Genomic DNA, 19106 nt, shown 5'->3' with positions numbered 1-19106 from the left:
ATGATTTGCATTGCCTGCCTAATAGACACTCAATTAAAATCTGTTGTTGAACAAATGAGTGGATGAATAATAAATACACTAGACTAAACCCTTCAAGGGCACAGGCCAGTCAGAGCTCAGTGGAAGGCACAGAGCAACCAAGCTGTCAGGTTTTGCGGAATTTGGACTCGGCCTCGCTGTGACAGCCTGAGAGTTTAATCTGTCCCTCCAAATGGGAAGGGAATGGAGGGGAAGTAAAATCCATTCAAAGCTTTTCACAGGGTGAGGCATGCTGAAACAGCCACTTCTAATATTTGGTCTTTACTTACCATCTCCTGTGGATTTTAATGACCCACACCGTCAGCACACAAACATCAGCCTTGGTGTAATGCCAGATGTAAACATGTTTGTACAATACAGAAAAAGGCCTAAATTAAAGGTGACAGGACACAACCTTTTTGAGTCAGATTTCCATCATTACTCAGTTGTATGGATGTGGACGTGTTTCAGAGTTTCATTTCCCTTAAATCCAAGTGGACATACTCATTACATCCACCCCCTAGGATGCGGGAACAAATGAAGGGGTGGAGCTTTGTGCCAGAAGCATGTCACTGGAAGGCTCGGTGTGTGCCAGGCACTGTGGTAAGTGCTGGGGCAAATACAAAGAATAATTATACTCTGCGCCGGCTTCCGGAGCCCAGGGCCTTGTAAATCATGGAGAAAAGGATCAAATGTTCCCCACATTAAGAGATTATCACATTGCTATTGCCAGCACTGCGTTCATTTGTGTCCAAGCGGCCACCATTCTCTGCCGCTCGGACCGGAATCTCCCAACAGCAGGTGTCAGCATCCCCTCTCTCCTCTGCACCTCCCCCCAGGCTCCCAGTTCAAGGCTCCATACTCTATAGTTCCCCAGTTAATGGCATTCCCAACCTGCCTTCAAGGCTCTCATTACACGACATAAAGAAGGGCCATTTGTATTGGCAGCCTTTTGGCTCTTGGCTTCCACTGGAGCAAAGAGGAAGAAAGAAGCAAAACCCCAGGAGAACAACTGCCCTGGCACCTGACAGCTGCAGAGAGAGGCCCAGCTTAATACCATGTCTCCCTAGGTCTTGGGAGAGGTCAGAGCAACAGGTGCATCTACATTCCAGAACTGAATGAAGTCCTACTATCGGTGGGAGGGGAGTCAGCCCCCAGCTCCACACCCAACATATCTCTCTCCAGAGCAGCGTGGAAGGCATTCCTTTTACAACTCCTGATTTCCCAATTTTAGAAAACACACTAATTCCCTTTCGGTGATGTGCTCAAGTAACTTGTTTTTAAATAAGTAGGGATCAGTGTTGCATTGTTAATTTGTTTACTGTCTTTCTCCCCTCTCTAGGATGTAAGCTCTCTAGGGCGGAAACTGTTTTGTTCACTATTGGTTCTGGTGTCTAGCACAGTACCTGGCATGTAACAGATGTTCAATAAGTATTGGTTGGATTAAGTAGGAGGGAAAAAGGGTAGAAGGAAGGGTGTGCATCTATCACAAAATCCTTCTCTCCTGCAAGAGGAACGACTGTTGTCCTGACCTGGAACCAGAAGACTAGGAAAAATGTACTGTGTTACCATGGCAACCACAGCTCCAAAAATAAAAATAGCCTTCAAAGCTGCCACAGGTCTTTGGTGGGAAAAGGCTAACCACTATTTGTAGACTGTACCTGGGCCCCGGGTTGACTACAAGCCAAAATATTGCCCCCAATGTGCTCTTGCTCTCCGGGGCCTCGTTTTGGGAGAGGTCAACCACTCTTCACCTGGTGAGGCCAAAGTTGTCTCCCCAAATAGAGAACACCCTTAGAAGAGCAGTCATGTCTGGTCTCTGGGCACTTGCAGTCTGAGGGAAGACACAATACAAAGGAAAAACCATGAAAGAAACCAAAAGACTTAAAACAGACAAACGTAATACATAGTAATCCAGATTTACATAAATGGCCCACGAGGGCATAATTATTCAACTTCAAGAAGACTTCCTGCTCTGTAAAATGATTTCCAATAGAATTCCATGAAAATCAAATTTCCTTAGAGTCCTTCATCCATTTGATTATTTATTCACTCCCTAAGTATATGTTTACTACATTCCAGGCAAAGAGCTTAGCAAGCACTGAATGAAACAAACACTGAACACAATTAACTCTGCCCTCACAGCTTCTGATCCAGTGAAAGATACAATGTGACCAAGTAGTCACAACTTAAGAACACAGATGTAGTCAATACTGAGTCAGGAAATACTTGCTAGAGGGACAGTAACTAAGGTAAGATCCAAAGGAGAAGACGAGCAGGGTGGCCAAGGGGGTCAGTGTTACGAAAGAGGAATTCCACACAAAGGAACAATGTCTGTGAAGACCTAGAAATAAAAGGAAGCATCCATCCAAGGCACTGAACGGTAACTCTGGCTGCAGGGTCAGCGGCATCAGGGAGACCAGTTAGGAGGGCGCTTGAATAACATATGTGAGCGATGGTGGTGGCTCAGGGAGCCGAGACGGTGGTGGAGATGAGAAGATGACTCCCTCCAAAGCAAGGAAACCGTGCAAAACCCTCACCTCCAGGAACAGAGTGAGAGGAACTGGTTTGGAGGGAAAGGTGAAGAGTTCAGGTATGGACTGTTTTGAAGAACATTCCAATGGAAATGCCCAGCAGCCAGCTGGAGAGATGAGCTTAAGGCTCAGGAAAGAGATGAGGTCTGAGATGTAAGTGTGAGAATCATCACCATGCAGGAATAACTACATTCAAGAGAGTGAATAAAATAGTCCAAGGATAGTATGTAGATTTAGGAGAAGGAAAGGGGGTGGGGTGAGGGAGAGGGAGGGGAGATGGAGAAGGAAAAATAAGCCTGGATTCAGAACCTTAAGCAGACCAACACTGAAGAGACAGACAGCCAAGAGCAGCCCACAAGTTATAAACTCATTTTCACCACATATCAATATATCAGAAAAGTGACATCTCATCAAAGAAACAATAAACCACTGTTCAGCTTATGCTAACCAGAGTAGCAGACTCAGAAGCCTCACAGACCACCAAAGAAATCTCAGCTTTATTAACTAATCATAACATGAGCACAATTCTTCAGACACATCTACTGAATTCTGTCTTACAAGATGAAGAAGAAATGTATACTCTCCATTTTACCAAGAAGAAAGACACTGAGGCCCAGAGAGACTGAGTAACCTGCCCAGGACCACACAGCAATAAATAAATAAATAAATAAATAACAGAACCAGAGCCTCTACCTCCAAGGCTGTCTCAGACAGCCCCCTGGACTGGTGCAAAGGCAGTCGTCCTAGGACAACCATCACCCTGCCCCTAACAATGGATGAGGCCCGTCTGAGCTTCCTGGGTTCGCTGATGAAGATATGGCTCCATCCTGGGCCAAGATAGGCTCCTAGGGACATGGGGTGGGCAGCATACGATAGTTAGGTTGCAGGAGATGAGTATTCTAGAGCCTTCTCTGCCACTGACCAGCTCTGTCCACTGACCCTGGACTTCTCAGTTTGCTCAAAGGTGAAATGACCACACAAATCTCATCTACCGTGAAGACTAGATTCTCTGAGCGAGATGCAGACCAACTGTAGGTACTAAGGGGTGGCAGCTGAGTGCGAGAAAAGTAAGGTTATTTGGGGGTGAAATCTAGGTCCCAGGACCCATCTCCCTACCAGCAGATCTTTTCCTCAGACCTTTTTTTAATGTTTTAGTCCAAATTCCATATTCTACTGAAATTATCTTTTGTACACTAGTCTCCCCCACAGGCTGTGAGCTCCTCAAGGAAGGGCCACTTGTATCCATCTTTGTGCCCCAAGCACCTAGGACAGCACCTGATTCTCTGTAAGTGCCCAAAAAATGTTTGTTGAAGTTGAGAATTACTTCTCCTGAGTTATCTACATTTTCAGCCTAATCTCTCTGGCTGTTAAACAAAAGGCATGTCAACTGACAGAGGCATTCTGGGAAGGAGTCCAAGCATGGAGAAGGCACTTCAGAGGAACTGTCCAGTGTCCCTAAGAACTTTCTGAATGCGCAGGTCACTTCCTACTCTGCTCACCTCTGAGACTGGCTCTGTCTTCTAACGTGTGTGGTTGCCAATTCCTCCACTGTGTCTGCAGGGCTCCGCAGCCTCCACCGGAGAATCAGTGATCACCGAGTAACTGGGAGCCCGAATCAAGGCTTCTCTTACAATCTGGCAGCAGCAGCCCAAGTTACTAACAATAAGTCTCTGAAGGAATATTCTCAAGGGATAATGACCTGATAGTCTCTCATATTTACTGAGGACAAAACAAGAGAGAATGAGTTTGAATTATACCATGAGGGATTTCAGTTAGATCTTCAGCAGAACTTTCTCAACAGTAGGACTCGAAAACATAGAAAGAAGTAACCAAGAGAGGAGAGGTGGTGCAATCTCTTTCCTGGGGCCTTTTTTTTTTTTTTTTTTATAAGATATTCACATGTCGAGAAGATGTGCTTCATCAAAGACAGAGAAAACACATGGTATCACCCACGCTAAGGGCAAACTGTTCTCTGGAGAAGCTCCACCCTGTTCAGAGTAACCTTTATTACTGCCATTCCATACAATCCCAAGAATACAGAAAGGTCAGGAAGAGCTTCCCAGCGTAAAGACCCGGCTGGGAAACAAATGCTTGCCGGGTCAAGACAGGCTGCTTTGAGGGGTCACACTGGCACTCACGCCAAGCTTGGGTTACAGAGAACAGGAGAACGAGGCTAAGAGGCATCTTCTTTGATGAGAGGGCTCGTATCCCCCCCTTTGGAGAAATGTCTCATTCTGATGGTTCCTCCAGAAACAATGCTTCAGAAATCCTTTTATTTTCCTTATTTCACAGGCTCACCTGTCCTTAACCTTTGGATTTATGTTCTCCCTTACTTTATACAGGTACAAGGTGCAGAAGAGCTGATGAAAAAGGAAAGTCTCAATTAGAAAGAAACTCTGGGGACTTCCCTGGCAGTCCAGTGGTTAGAACTCCATGCTTCCACTGCAGGGGACACGGGTTTGATCCCTGGTCAGGGAACTAAGATCTCACAAGCCACATGGCATGGCCAAAAAAAAACCTCTGAATGAGAAAAAATACCGGGGGATAATGCACCAAGCATGCTACTAATGTTTGGGTTAGGATAGTAAAATGATGAGCTCTTTGCCTTTTCCCTACTGTTGGAAAGTTTTCCATTAACTAGCTATTTGATCACACATACAATATTCACTGACTTTTATCATGTAAAAGTTTCTTTTAAGACAAGCTGGGGGGACTTCCCTGGTGGCGCAGGGGTTAAAAATCTGCCTGCCAACGCAGGGGACACAGATTCGATCCCTGGTCCGGGAAGATCCCACGTGCTGTGGAGCAACTAAGCCCTTGGGCCACAACTACTGAGCCCGCGTGCTGCAACTACTGAAGCCCGAGCACCTAGAAGCCCGTGCTCCACAGCAAGAGAAGCCACCGCAATGAGAAGCCCACGCACCGCAACGAAGAGCAGCCTCTGCTCGCGGCAACTAGAGAAAGCCTGCACGCAGCAACGAAGACCCAACACGGCCAATAAATACAGACATACATAAATAAAAACATTAAACTGAGTAAAAAAAAAAAAAAGAAAGAAAGAAAACAAGCTGGAAAACCCTTGGAGAGACTCAAAAATGTATTGCTACGTACGTCCCCATATCCCCTCCCTCTTGCGTCTCCCTCCCACCCTCCTTAACCCACTCCTCTAGGTGGTCTCAAAGCACCGAGCTGATCTCCCTGTGCTACACAGCTGCTTCAAAAAAAAAAAAAAAAAAAACTGTATTGCTAAACTAACCATCTATCATCTTTCTGTATTTTCCTAATTGCTGGAGCAAATAATACGGGGTTACCACACTCACCCCTACCCAAACGGGGCCCCAAGGCAAATTCTTTTTTCATAGTTGCAAAAGAAAGTGGAAAAACTAAGTGGGTTGTGGATTATTTTTTTCAGTCTCCTCACTCAGCCCCCTCATTTCCTGACTAAACTCGTGAACCAGAAGCAGCAAGACCAAAAAACCTCTGTGGTCAGACCATGGAGGAAGGAGGCACCAGGCTGGCAGAAGCTCCAGAGACGTGACAGATAGAAATTAGCCCAGACTTTAGGTCAGAGGCCTGAGTTCCAGACTGTAACCCAGATCTGCCCCTGAAACGTGCCTAATCTCCCGTTTTCTTTATCTTATCCACAAAATCAAGGTGGAACAACCAGAGCCAGTTAGAATACATACAAAGGATGAAGAAGAAAGGGCTTCACAGCATCTGACCCAAAAGATGTATCAGGGCCTCAAATGAAAAAGCCATGGGTGTCCTCCTCTGTCTCCTCTTTACCACTGGTCTTAGCTAAGGAACAGCCACATCTTCCTCGTGATGATTTTGATGAGATTAGCCAGACACATGGTCTGAAAACAGCGAAGAATATCTGACACCAGGGCTACCTTGAGGAGGTGGCACCTGGCTGCCCGCCGTGGCATGGAGGCTGGCAGGGGCAGGCCATGGCCTGACATCTCTGTGCCCCAGCTTGAAGCATCTCCATCCTGCCTTCCTTCCACATTTGATTTTCTGTTCTGCATCTCTGAAGGAAGCCTCACCATCTCCTCCTAGAGAAGAAAGGTTCCTTAGGCTCCAAAGTCACAGGACAAGAGCTCATAGACCTTCCCCCCCCCCCCGAAAGATGTTGAAAAGCATCCCCCTTCACACCAGGTACAGCTGCCCCTTAGCGAGTCACTGCACTGATATGGGCTATGGAGGAAAGAATCCCAAGAGGGCAAAGCCTCCAGGAAAAGCCTGCATACTTTGTAAAGCTCTTGTACACACAGCAACCAGGCCAGCACTCCTAGGCTCTCAGGCCAGTTTGGCTCTATATCTGAACGCCTGCTTCAGGGCCCAGCAGCTCACCCACTGGGGTCAAGAAGGAAACTCCGCACCGGCAGCTCAGCCATTCAAGTGCCCTAAGGAAAACTCCGGAGTCACCCTAGAAGCAGTTATCAGTGACCAGCATAGCAACTGACCTATAGACGGTGCCTGGGAGAAACTAACCAAGCAGGGCAGAGTTACCACCTGTTAATCTGCCCCATGAAAATCCCAGTCTCTCCCCTGACATGGAAGTGGCACTTCCTGAGCGCATAACCACCACGGAAACTCTCATAATACCAACTGCCATGGAGGAAACTGGCCAGTGTGAATCAGCCCACGGGGCTTAGATCTACCTTCTCAGTTTCCACAGACTGTTTGAATCTGGAAACCACATCTACAGCCCAAGGGCGGCTGCTTCTCACGGAGCAGTTCACCTACGCCACGTAGCACCACCCTCACACGTCCCCGTGCTGACCTCTGACATCTACACACGTATCCTCAGTGGCCTTCCCGTCCTGCCAGCCTCCTTCACAACCTCCCCTTCCACATGGATGTGATCTCAAACACTCAAGGGCCAATTATTCCCAGGCCCCGGAGAGATGGTTCAGTGTAGCTGTAAAGAGTGCGGGCTCCGAAATCAGAGGAACGTGATTCAGATCTCACCCTTGCTTCTACGCGACCAGGAGCAAGTGAATCTCTGAACTTCAGGTTCCTTACCTGCAAAACCCACTTGGGGGTTTGTTGTGAAGATTGAATGTGTATTTAAGGCGCTTAGCAGAAAGTAAGATGCAGTCACTGCCCTCAAGGAAATGAGGGTCCGGGAGAGAGGTTTTTCCTAGTTTAACCTTATCCAGCACCAATTACTTATTTAATCTGCTGACAAATCACAGGTCTCTCGTTTGATGCTTTGTGTGAAGAAAGACATGAATTACCTCCCTCCCACACTCTCTGTGCTTCTCCTAGATGTCAGGGTCTGCACAGAGCTGATGGGTGTAGCACACACCAGCCTCCTCCCTGGAAACTGAGCTGAAACTGAAAGCAAGACTCCCTCGGAAGGTCAGAGGCAGGGGATGAAGACTTAGGATAAATATACCAATGATGAATAACCATTACATGCAAACCCACATGCCGGCTGGACTAGCACCAGATAGATAACCAGGCTCGCCAGGCTGGAAGCATCAGGGAGAGGCGCCACCTGAGGTCAGGTGTGCAGCCGAGCAGAAGTCATGACGGGGTAGATGTGTCACACAGAAGAGGGGACGGAACTGCCACAGGAAAGTGGTGCAAGAGGTGATAATAAGGAGGGCGTCCTGGGGAGACGGACCAGAGAAGCGCTTCTGTGTCCCCCAGAAGGACAGCCTGCCTTCGGGCAGCCACACCTACACCCTTGCCCCTTGTCAGCTCTCCTTCCCCCCTCCAGAGAAGGATGTCAGGATGCCATCACAAAGACACAAAAGTTGTGTCTCTGTCCAATTCTGACCTCTTGCCGTAATCCAGCGGGTGAGAGGGGGACTCTAATCCTCAATTTGGGTTTTGAACAATCCCCACAACCAGTTATTGGCCAAGGGATTTGGGCAGACACGCAGGTACTAATTCTAAAAGCCTGCCCCATCAACTTCAGACTACGTTATCCGTGGAGCTCAGAGGGCAACGCGGCCAGCAAGAAACAGTGCCGCCGCATGTGAAACAGCGGCTAAGCTGACAATTCCCAACTGTAACAGTGAGTGCTGGAAGAACAGTGCAGGCTCAGGCCTCTACCTCGCACCCGGTTCACACAGAACAGCAAGAATTCCTTGCCTCCAAGACCACTCTGAGCATGTCTCTCCTGGGTTCCAGAACCTACGATGGCTCCCCGTTGAGTTGAATCCTCTTTGCAGACAAAGCACACTGTCCATAGGATCTCAATACATCTTTGTTGACTGACTGACTAATAGAAATTCAAACTCTTCAGCATAAATCTGAGTCTGTCGGCCCATCACCACCCTCATTTTTCACATCCCTCATCAAGACCATACTTGGCCATCCATCTCCATCTTCAAGCCAACACACTCAAACCGCCTTCACCGAGAGGCTGCTGGTTCCCATTCAAAACTCAGCTCTCCACAGAAAGTAGATTTGTGATTGCCTAGGGCTGGAGGCGAGGAGTAGAGGGGGATTGAGGGTGATATATAAAGGGTATGGGTATCTTTTCGAGGTCATGAAAATGTTCTAAAATTGACTGTGGTGATAGTTACACATATTTGTGAATATACTAAAACCCACTGAATTATGTACTTTAAAACTGACTGAATTGCATGGCATGTAAATTCTATCTCAATAAAGCTGTCACACATCAAAAAACTCAGTTCTGGACTCACGTCCTCCAGGAAATGTTCCCTGACTCATGAATAAGGATAATTTCACTCCAAAGAGGAAAGAAAAAGGAATCATTCACTCAATCGTTATTAATTTACCCATCAATAAACATCGATTGATAATGATGAAAGGCCAAGTACAGCGCTAGACAGTGAAGATCCAAGGATGAAACAGACAAAATTGGACTCAGAGTACTGGCCCCCAAGGTCTTTGCTAACTTCACCATTTTCTCTACTTCTTTCTTCCCAGGATTAAGGAAAAGAAAGGGGTCTCCTGATTCTCTTTATAATTTTCATCTTTCTGCAGTTAAAATCCACAAGCTGAGGCCCTCTTGACCCCATGCCTTCTACCACATCAGACAGAATTGCATCGCAGGCCCGAAAGGGGCTTTTCTCTGTTGCGGAGAGGTAGATTTGGGGTGGGGGCAGTGAAGAGGAAGGATGCTGTGCTGGGCCTGGTGTGCTAACCCCCCTAATCCAAGCCTGAGCTGGGTCACTTTCCAATCATTGTATCCAAATCCTGTAACATGTGAGGAGTCCCAGGTGCTCCTCCAGGACACGTGGGTGTGTAACCTACACTCCCAAGCACACATCCACTCATGTGAGCCACTCACAGAATGATGACAATAATCCCTGCCCCTTGCACAGCAAGAGGACGTTTACAAAACAGTTCCACGCCTATCACTTGAGACCTCCCATTAATCCACAGATGGAGAAGATGAAACAGAGGTGAAGGGAGGTGTCCAAGGTTCCACAGCGAAGAAATGACAGAACTTAAATTTAAGTCCATGTCTCCTGACTTGAGTTCCAATTCTCTTTGTGACCTATTGCCTCTAAATGTCAATTCCTCCTCAGGGAATCATCTTGGCCATTTACAAGCACCCCTTCACTTGACAGCTTCTTTTCTTTCCAAGAAGCCTTCTGTTTCCAAGGCCTAAAAGAGATGGGTTTTTGTTTTGGCCACAATGGAGATAGAGTCCAACAGGAGGCAGTTTAACAGTGGTTAAGGGTAGAGATCTGAGTCAGACAAATTTGGGGTTGAATCCAGAGGTTGTCTTTTTATACATATATACATATATTCTTCTAATCCAGCAAGCCGCCATTGAAAACAACTGCCATCTGGGGGTGTGCTGTGCCATGCGGCTTCTGGGATTTTAGTTCCCTGACAAGGGATTGAACCTGGCCCTTGGCAGTGAGAGTGTGGAGTCCTAACCACTGGATCACCACCAGGGAATTCCCCAACTGCCAATTTTTAAACTACTCCTAGAAGGTGAAAATCTTTCCTGATTTAAAAGTATGTTTCCTGGGGCTTCCCTGGTGGCGCAGTGGTTGAGAATCCGCCTGCCGATGCAGGAGACACGAGTTCGTTCCCCAGTCCGGGAAGATCCCACATGCCGCGGAGCGGCTGGGCCCGTGAGCCATGGCCGCTGAGCCTGCGCGTCCGGAGCCTGTGCTCCGCAACGGGAGAGGCCACAACAGTGAGAGGCCCACGTACCACAAAAAAAAAAAAAAAAAAGAAGTATGTTTCCTGCTCCAACAAAAACGAAGATTCCACTAAACTTTTTTTTTGGCCACACGGCTTGCAGAGATCTTAGTTCCTGGACCAGGAATCAAACCCGTGCCCTTGGCAGTGAAAGCGCAGAGTCCTAACCACTGGACAGCCAGGGAATTCCCTCCACTGCACCTTCAGACAGACTCTCTAAACCAAGACCGACTTCCCTAAATCTAACCAAACCCTCCCCTATCCCTTCCCTGGCTACCAGCGTAAGAATCTTCCCCAAATTCTGTTCTCAGTATACAGAGGAGACTCTGAGGATCAAAACAGGGCCTCTTTCAGGGTTTCTCACATTTGAGGGCAAAGCTGACAAACCCAGATGAACTATTTTAGTTCAAGATTAGCTCCCACCAAGCTTGCCCCATTTCCCTCTACTCTCTGGAAAAGGTGACAGGATGAAGTAAGAGTACAGAAAGAATTGCTATCCTCGCATCCCCAAAAAGCCCCAGAACAAAGCTTTACATCTGCACCTGCAGGGATAACCACATCCAGTCATTACAACCAAAAAAGAGAAAGCAAGCCTGGCAGGCTTAAAATGCTCACCATCTGTGTAACCCAGCCCAATTCCTCAGCGTCCCCTCAACGACACATCTCACACCCTGTTCTTATGCCTTCATCTGTACTCTTCCCCTTTCCTGACGTCATGCCCCTGACATTATATTCTTCCTGTTTTCTACTACCTATCTGTACGTGTTGTGGTTTGAGCCTCTTCCTTCCAGAAGTCTTCTTCCTCTCTTTGCCTTACAGTCAGTACCACATGGCACACGTAGTATATGTCTTCCAAGGATTCCATCTCCTCAATACCAGGGAAACTCACATGCCGTAATTTCTAATCCAAGCCTCCTCCCATCCTCCTTCTCAACTTCCACATCCCCACACTCTACCCAGCTCTACCCACCCTCCCTCCCTGCCTCCTGGCCATAGCACCATTAGCTGGTACCAGGCTGAACTCACAAGAACATCCAATAAATATCTGTGGAACTGAAATGAACGGAATTGAATAGACTGGGAGGAGGAGTCCTGGGGAAGGTGGCCAATCGCTTGTCTGCCCCACGCAAAGGCACAGACCACTGTTAGGGGACAGGGCCCTAGAGTCTGAAGGTAAATGGGTTAGGGTCCAAGACATCAATGAGCCACTGAGGACTGCCCCCCCTCCTACACCAGGCAATGGGCTTGGCTCAAACACAACCCCTGGCCAAGGTTGTGTGGAGCTGCCCTATGGTCTTCCACACCAGTTCTCTGCCTAGGGAAAGCAAACTTCCCGACTACTCAGATGCCACATTTATCCAGACAAAAAGTAGCTGGCAAAAGCCATAACGGTGTGGACCAGGCCTAGATGTCTAAAGATGCTCTGTGGTAAGAAATGTGACTCATTCAATGTGAATACTCCGCCACCTCCTCTACACATGGGGGCCAGGAAAGGCAGCCTGGGGTGGCCAAAAATAAAATAATAAAAATTGAAACGGAGCTTAGAAACTGAAGTCTGAGTGGAGGAGCCACTTAACCTCTCTTGCCTTCTAGGATCTCCGTCTGTACAATGGGACTCACAGGAGTACCTACCTCAAAGAGGCTTCGTGGGGATTAAACGTGGAGGTGGACTGTCAAGCGCTCATCATACTGACCGACAACGATAGGGGTTCAATAAACATCAGCTGCTATGGTTGTTGCTATTCATGTTGCTGTGAGGATCCAATGGGATGGAACGCAGCATGAAGCCCCGAGTACCCGTGTAATGGAAAATCACCGGCCCCCCGGCCTGGACTGGGGAGGTGGGTGACACGTGGGGAAGCCGTCCACCCTGGCGAAGGGCTCCTGCAATCCTCGGCGAAGCTCCCCAGGGTGCCCTGCGCACCCCCCTACCTCACCTCCCCGACGGCCGTGGGGAGGCCGGGGGAGGAAAGGGGAAGAAGGCTGGGGCGGGACAGGTACGTACCTGCTTTCGCTGCACTCCTTCCGCTCACTCACCCGCAGCCACTTGCGGAGGAGGAAGCGTTTGCGGCGCGGGGAAGCGCTGGGCGTGGAGCAGTTGGACCACGGGGTGTCCTCGTCGCTGGAAGGCGTGATCTCGATGGACGGCAGCTGCAGAAACTCCTTGCCCGGGGCCAAGACGCCGGGCAGGTCCCGGCTCAGCCCGGCCTCCAGGCTCGGCTCCTGCACATTCTTGGTGCGGCGCATCTTGAAGCGCCGGCGGCGGAGCGTGGGGGTCGACGAGCTGGACCAGACCCGGCTGCCCTCGGGCGCGCCCCGTGGCTCGGGCACCTGCAGGGCGGGCGGCTGCAGGCTCTCCATCATGTTGGCCGCCGGCATGGGGCCCGCCGCCTCCGCCCGGCGCCTCGCCGCCCGCCGGCCCCGCTCCCCGCCCCTCGCCCGCGGCGTCCGGCCTCTCACGTTAGGAAACGCTCGCCGCCCGAGCCGCGAGCGGAGCGAGTTCGTCTCCCGGAGCCCCGCGCGGGAAGGGAGAGCGCGGGGGAGCGCGAGGGCTCGCGGCGCGACCGCCCCCGAGTCGAACTCGGCCGCCCGGCCGCCCTCCGGGGCTCCCCTCGCGCGCCCGCTGCTTTTCCTTCGGCGGCGCTCCCTCGCCGGCTGGCGGCGGCCGTGCCCGAGCGGGACTCGGTGGCCCGGGCCCCAGGGGGCGGCTCGGCAAACTCTCAGCGGTTTGCGTTCGGCGGACTAGGCTGGGGAGCCGTCTTGGCGCTGCAGGGAGGCAGAGAGCGGGGGGAAGTGGCAGAGAGAGGGGGGGAGAGAGGAGAGAGAGACAGAGAGAGAGAGAGAGAGAGAGGAAGCGGACGCTGGATGAAAACAAAAGAGGAGGAGCAGGGCGCGAGGAGCGGGGGTCACTTCTGTCCAGAAAGGGCGTGCACAGGCGGCGACGGCTAGCGTAACTCTACCCGGGATCCCTGCGGAGGGACTCTACCTCCGAGCCGAGGCTGCTCCAATCAGCCGAATGAAATAGGATCACAGCCCAAACTTTCTCAAAGCGACGGCTGGCCAGGCAGCTCTCATTAATCTAACTCCCTGCTTTTTCTTTGAGGGGGAGCGGGGCAAGGGAGGAACCGAGGAATTCAGTCAGGATACAGGGTTGAGGGAAAACTAGGGACTCTTCTCTCCTGAGAAAGGTGCTTTCTCTGAATCACTTGGGGTGCAGGGGGGTGGGCACAGGAGGCCTGGGAGGGAGAGGGAGACAGCAAGGTTCTGGAGACTGCTTCCAAAATGACAGGCTGAGAAGAGAGGACAGCTCTGCGGAATGAGCCGAGGACAGCACACATGACACATGGAGGAAGGACAGACGGTAGGACCTGAGAGACACAGGACACACAGGACCAGTCAGGGAAAGGGAGTGAGCTCCGTCCATCTGGGGTGACCCCGTCAATACCAGAGCCCCATCCCAAGCACAGAATGAAATTAGAGGAAGGTGGGCACCCAGAAGGCGAAGCATCCAGCAAAGTGAGTACATCCAGGGAGCGAAGGGAACTCCCTTTACATTCCTGGGGGCTGGGTCAAGTCTGCTTCAACCTGCAAGGGGCATGGACTGGGTCACAGAAAGTCTGTATGTCCCCAGGTCATGGAACCTAGAAAGTCTGGATCAGTCCTGAAGTGTCCCAAGCTATGCTGAACCCCTCACTCCCTAGACCCAGGTACCACCCTAAGAGACTGGCCCGAGAACTGATCCACCTTACCGAGGAGCCCTCTGTCAGGACTGAGTCTAAAGCAGCCCAGCTCCTAGATCATAGACTGTTACCGCCCATCTTTCCTCCCAGCCCAGCGCACGTGCCTCTCCAGTAAGTCCTGCACGTGAGAACCAAAGTCGAGATGATGGCTTTCAAAGAGACAAGGAGTTACAAATAATGCATCACCAAGTCCACAATGCTATTCACCCAATCCTCTCTGCCCCTCTCTGTGAGTCCGGTAGGGAAACAATGCCCAGCTTCTGTGCCAGCATGAAGGTCATGAGAACATTTCACAAGTGTCCCAAAGCTGAGGAAAAAAATCACATTCCTAAAGACCACCAGAGCTCACTGTAAGAAAATACGCCCCTGCAGTTCAAGTGTGACAGCTGGCCATGGGTCCACCATGCCCTGCGATGACACACAGGGGGAGTTCAAGGCATTGTGACCCTGCACAACCTCCATGAGGCCAGGAATCTGAGGGCAGTATGTTTTGCTCAGGGAAAGAGAGAGACTGAAGCCGAAAAGCCAGAGCCAGGCCCACCTGTAAATGACTCCCTGGAACAGCGGGCCTGTCTTATTTCTGACTCTTCTCCACATCCGGCCACTGGCTCTCTCAAGGGTGGCTTGGTGTCACTCTTATTTTAACTCCTGGATGTGTCCCGGAAAGGATAAACTCCTTCCCATCAGGTGTCAGGCCTGGCAAGCGACAGGACACTGCTTCCGGCTCCGGGAATGCCTAGGAAGCCAAGCTGTCCCTCCAAACTTCAGGATCCGGAGCTAAGCCACAGAGCTGCTCACTGCCTTGGATTTCCTCCAAAGACGAGCAGGTTGCCAGGGATCTGGTAACTTTTCAGTTCAAGGAACCTGCTTGTTAAGGGGGCAGTTGAACTAAGAGAGTGGCATCTCAGGTGTTTAAGGGGTGAAAGGAAGGTGGGTGGGCTCACTACCCTTCACTGGGAAGGCAAAAACCAAAACAAGACGGAACAGAACAGGAGGGCGCACAGACAGGGCCCAGAAGGTTCCATGGGTATTTTGGGGAGAGGGAGATTCAGCAAGGGGAGCGGCCCCCTTAAGGGGACCTGCGCCCTCTGAATTTAAATGTAGCCCCTTGAAAGGAAGAAAAGCAAGCAGCTTCCTCCTCCCACACACTTCAGCCCCTTTTCCACCCACAAGAGATGCTGGACCTAAAATCTAAAACCCTATGACGTTTAATTTAAGCCTTGTGCCCAGCAGTAGTTGAGATCATTTACATTTCTCCTGGCCTGAGGGAAAACCTCCTCCACACTCAGTCTGCAACGGTTTCACTTGGGAAGCAGATACCCAGAGTACCTGAAGCCCCCAGCCACCGTCCTAGCTCACCTCCACCTGCAGTCTCGGCTTAAAGAGAAGAAGGTACTTGTCACCCAATAAAACCCTACTCAAAACACATCCGCCAGAAACTAACACAACATTGCAAATCAAATCTACTTCAATAAAAGAAAAAAATTTTTTTTAAACACAGCCCCATCCCACCACCCTCAGCTGTTTCCTTACCCCTGTGGCACTGTCAAGGAAGATGATAAATGGGAAACTAGTTTGAAAATGAAATGCCGCCCATCTGCAAGTCATCATTGCTCTGAAAACTACACACATTAAAGGAAGGACCAAGTTTGTCCTTCCTTTGATTCTGTCCAGTGTCCTGTGTGTTTTGTTTGTAAAGCAACCTTTACACTGTCACAAAGGCTTTCATCTGTAATATTTTATCTTCCCAGTGACCCTAGCAGTGAGAAGGACAGATGTTATTACCCTCATTTTATAATTTATTGAAGTGAGGCACAGAAAGATATCCAAGGTCAGAGATAAAAACACAACTGATCCATGACAAAGCCAGAACTTGAACCTGGGTCCTCTGAAGCCACTTAGAGGCCACCCAAATATCATCAAATGCATCAGCTCTGGAGAGCAGGTCCCTTGGAGCACCAGCATTTTACCAGCCCTGATTTTAGTTGGGTATCCGCTATTTTACAAGTGTGGAAAAGGAAGTGCAAAGTTCTGCAAAACAATTTCTCACAGGAGCTGGTGTCAGGGGGTCAGGACTAAAGAGCTTCAGAATCTGAGCCAGTGCATTCCTCCCAAGTCCCCCCACCCTACCACTTCTCTCCCATATTTCACTCTCAGCCGACTCGGGGGTTCTCTGGGAAACTGCTCTCACCTCTGGCCCTCCAGACAGGTGGTGCCAGACCAACCAGGCCTCCCTGCCCCCAGCTCACAGCCAGGCCTCTGACTTTAATGAAAGGAGCTCATATTACCAAGCAACTGTTGTTTATTCTCAACTGTTCAGGCTCCCTTTTCCTGCAGACACAAGACATCCAACACCTGTCTACTACTTCTGGAGCCCCGCAAACTCCAAAGTCCATTATTCAGCAGAAACTTCCAGGGGGGAACTTAAGTGGAAAATAGCAGCTGAGAAGCTAGATTTCTCCTGGGTGCCCACCCAAGTGAGTGGGAGGCAGAGGGGGCAGGTCCCCACCCACACCCACCCCCATCCCTCCAGCCCCAGGGATGCCAAGGGCAGGCAGCTCCCAAAAGCATGGACAGGTGTGTCCCCTCCAACGTGGCTGCCACAGGAGAGTCAGTCCCCCGCCTCAAGGTGAGGGCACAGACTCTCTCTCTCTCTCACGACATCAGAGCAGCCAGACCCATGGGCTGGCTCACGGACCAGAGAAAGAAGTGGCCAGTAGGCATTTACGAAGAGGAACTTGTTGCTATCAGAGAAACTAGAAATCCTGATAGAAATGTGGACGAGGGCATAAGAGCGGTGTAATGAACTGTCTTCAGCTACAAAATGAAGCACGGCCGGATCATATACTGAAACGCTTCTTCTGTTGCCTACCAAGAGGAAATGAGTTTGTGTAGTACTCTGTGTGGGAGATTCAGGTTAGATGATAAACATTTCCCGAGAGAAAGGCCAATTAAGGGCTGGAATGGATGACCAAAGATGGTTAGAGGGCAGCTTTCTCTGCACATCTTTAACGGTAACTGGCGGTGGCTTTCCTGGTGGCACAGCAGTTAAGAATCCGCCCGCTGATGCAGGGGACACGGGTTCGAGCCCTGGTCCAGGAAGATCCCACATGACGTGGAGGAACTCAGTCCATGCACCACAGCTACTGAGCCTGCACTCTAGAGCCCGCAAGCCACAGCTACTGAAGCCCGTGCGCCGAGAGCCCGTGCTTCGTAACGAAGAGTGGCCCCGCTCACCGCAACTGGAGAAAGCCCGCGCGCAGTGAGGAAGACCCAACGCAGCCATAAATAAAATAAATAAATTAGAGGTAACCGGAGCCTAGTTAGAGACAGAGGCAGGAAAAGATGATCTCGTAAAGGCCCAACCATCGTGGGTCTGTGGGCCCCAGATTCTCTCTCTTTTAAATAAAAGCAATTCACGTATGCCTAAAACAAAATCCATTTGAACAGATGCATTTCTGGCCCAGGGTGTTTTGATTACTGGATACTAAATACCTCCCTGAAACCCACAGACAGCTTTAATATCTTGCACCGTGAAACAGAAATACGAGGGTGGTGAAGGACCAGGAGCTGGGAGTGGGGACTGCAGGGACAGGTGAAATTGGAGAGAGGAAGCTTCAAGCCCTCCCCTGGTAGCCTGAGTCTGTTCCTTCCTCTAATCCCTACCTCATCACCCTGTGCAGGAGCTCGTTACTGAAGCCATCAGTGCCGTTTCTGCGCTCAGTTTGTGTGATTAGAGGAGGCTGGAGGATGCTGGCTAAGCACAATCTAAATAAAACCACGGTGGACCAGCCTCCACGTCCAGCTTCTCCTTCTGAGAAAAAGGAAGAAAGAGCTGCAAGACTTTTCCCGGGTCTCAGTTCCCAAGGATGGTGCGCTGGCAAGGTCTCTCAGCCTTGGGAAACACGCAAGTTTGGCAGCACGCTCCCGCCAGCCTTCGGTGGCCGATGCCAGGGTGAGCAATGACGTCACCCCAGGAAGACTGCCACCAGATAAGCCTCCCTGGTTTAACTGCTCATCGAAAGGCTTAGGAGTCAGTCCAGACTATTCTGCACAACATTTGGCTGACCCTGATTTTGCGGACAGACATCATCACTTGTCTCCTAAATCTTCCAAAGGACATCAGGGCTGGAAAAGACTTCCTGCGGTCACCCCACCCGTCTCCTTGTCGTCCATTCCAGAGGAGGCAGGTGGCCTGCTCTGGGTTGCCTGCTGCTTTCCTCGGAAGGGTCAAAATACTATGGGCGCTGTAAACTAGTGACTGTGTGCACAGGCCCAGAGGCCTGTTCTCTGAGCTTCTGACCCTTTCCACCACTTACCAGCTGTTGGATTTGGTGATGAGTTATTTAATTTCTCTTTGTGTCTCCATCTCCACACCTTAAAAAAATCAGGATAATTAATAGTGTCTACGGGACTTCCCTGGTGGTCCAGTGGTTAAGACTCCGCACTCCCAATGCAAGGGGCCCGGGTTCGATCCCTGGTCAGGGAACTAGATCCTGCGTGCCACAACTAAGACCCAGCAGAGCCAAATAAATAAATATTTTTAAAAAATAGTGTCTCCCTCCTGCAGCTGTTGTGAGAGCATCTGAACAGCGTAGGGCACTTAGAACAGTGCTTGGCACCTAGGAAGTGCTCTGTAAATGTTGGCCTTTTTGTACCTAATTAA

The 19106-nt window shown here is 50.1% G+C and overlaps 1 protein-coding gene across 12 annotated transcripts in view; it reads right to left on the bottom strand.

The window, feature by feature from the left end:
• GRAMD1B (GRAM domain containing 1B) overlaps positions 1-19106 on the bottom strand; it is a 251804-nt gene that overhangs the window by 163699 nt on the left and 68999 nt on the right. For 10 of the 12 annotated variants that reach the window (XM_067039199.1, XM_067039200.1, XM_067039202.1 and 7 more), the window contains exon 1: positions 12706-13079. The exons of the other annotated variants lie outside the window; for them this stretch is intronic. In XM_067039199.1, coding sequence (XP_066895300.1) covers positions 12706-13079 — 374 coding nt within the window. Of the gene's footprint in view, positions 1-12705; positions 13080-19106 lie in introns of those variants that run through there. 12 annotated transcript variants of the gene reach the window in all.

The sequence above is a fragment of the Kogia breviceps genome, chromosome 7 (assembly GCF_026419965.1).
Source record: "Kogia breviceps isolate mKogBre1 chromosome 7, mKogBre1 haplotype 1, whole genome shotgun sequence".
NCBI classification, from domain to species: domain Eukaryota; kingdom Metazoa; phylum Chordata; class Mammalia; order Artiodactyla; family Physeteridae; genus Kogia; species Kogia breviceps.
Note: the sequence above shows the minus strand (reverse complement) of the source record. Positions and strands in the feature narration are given on the sequence as shown.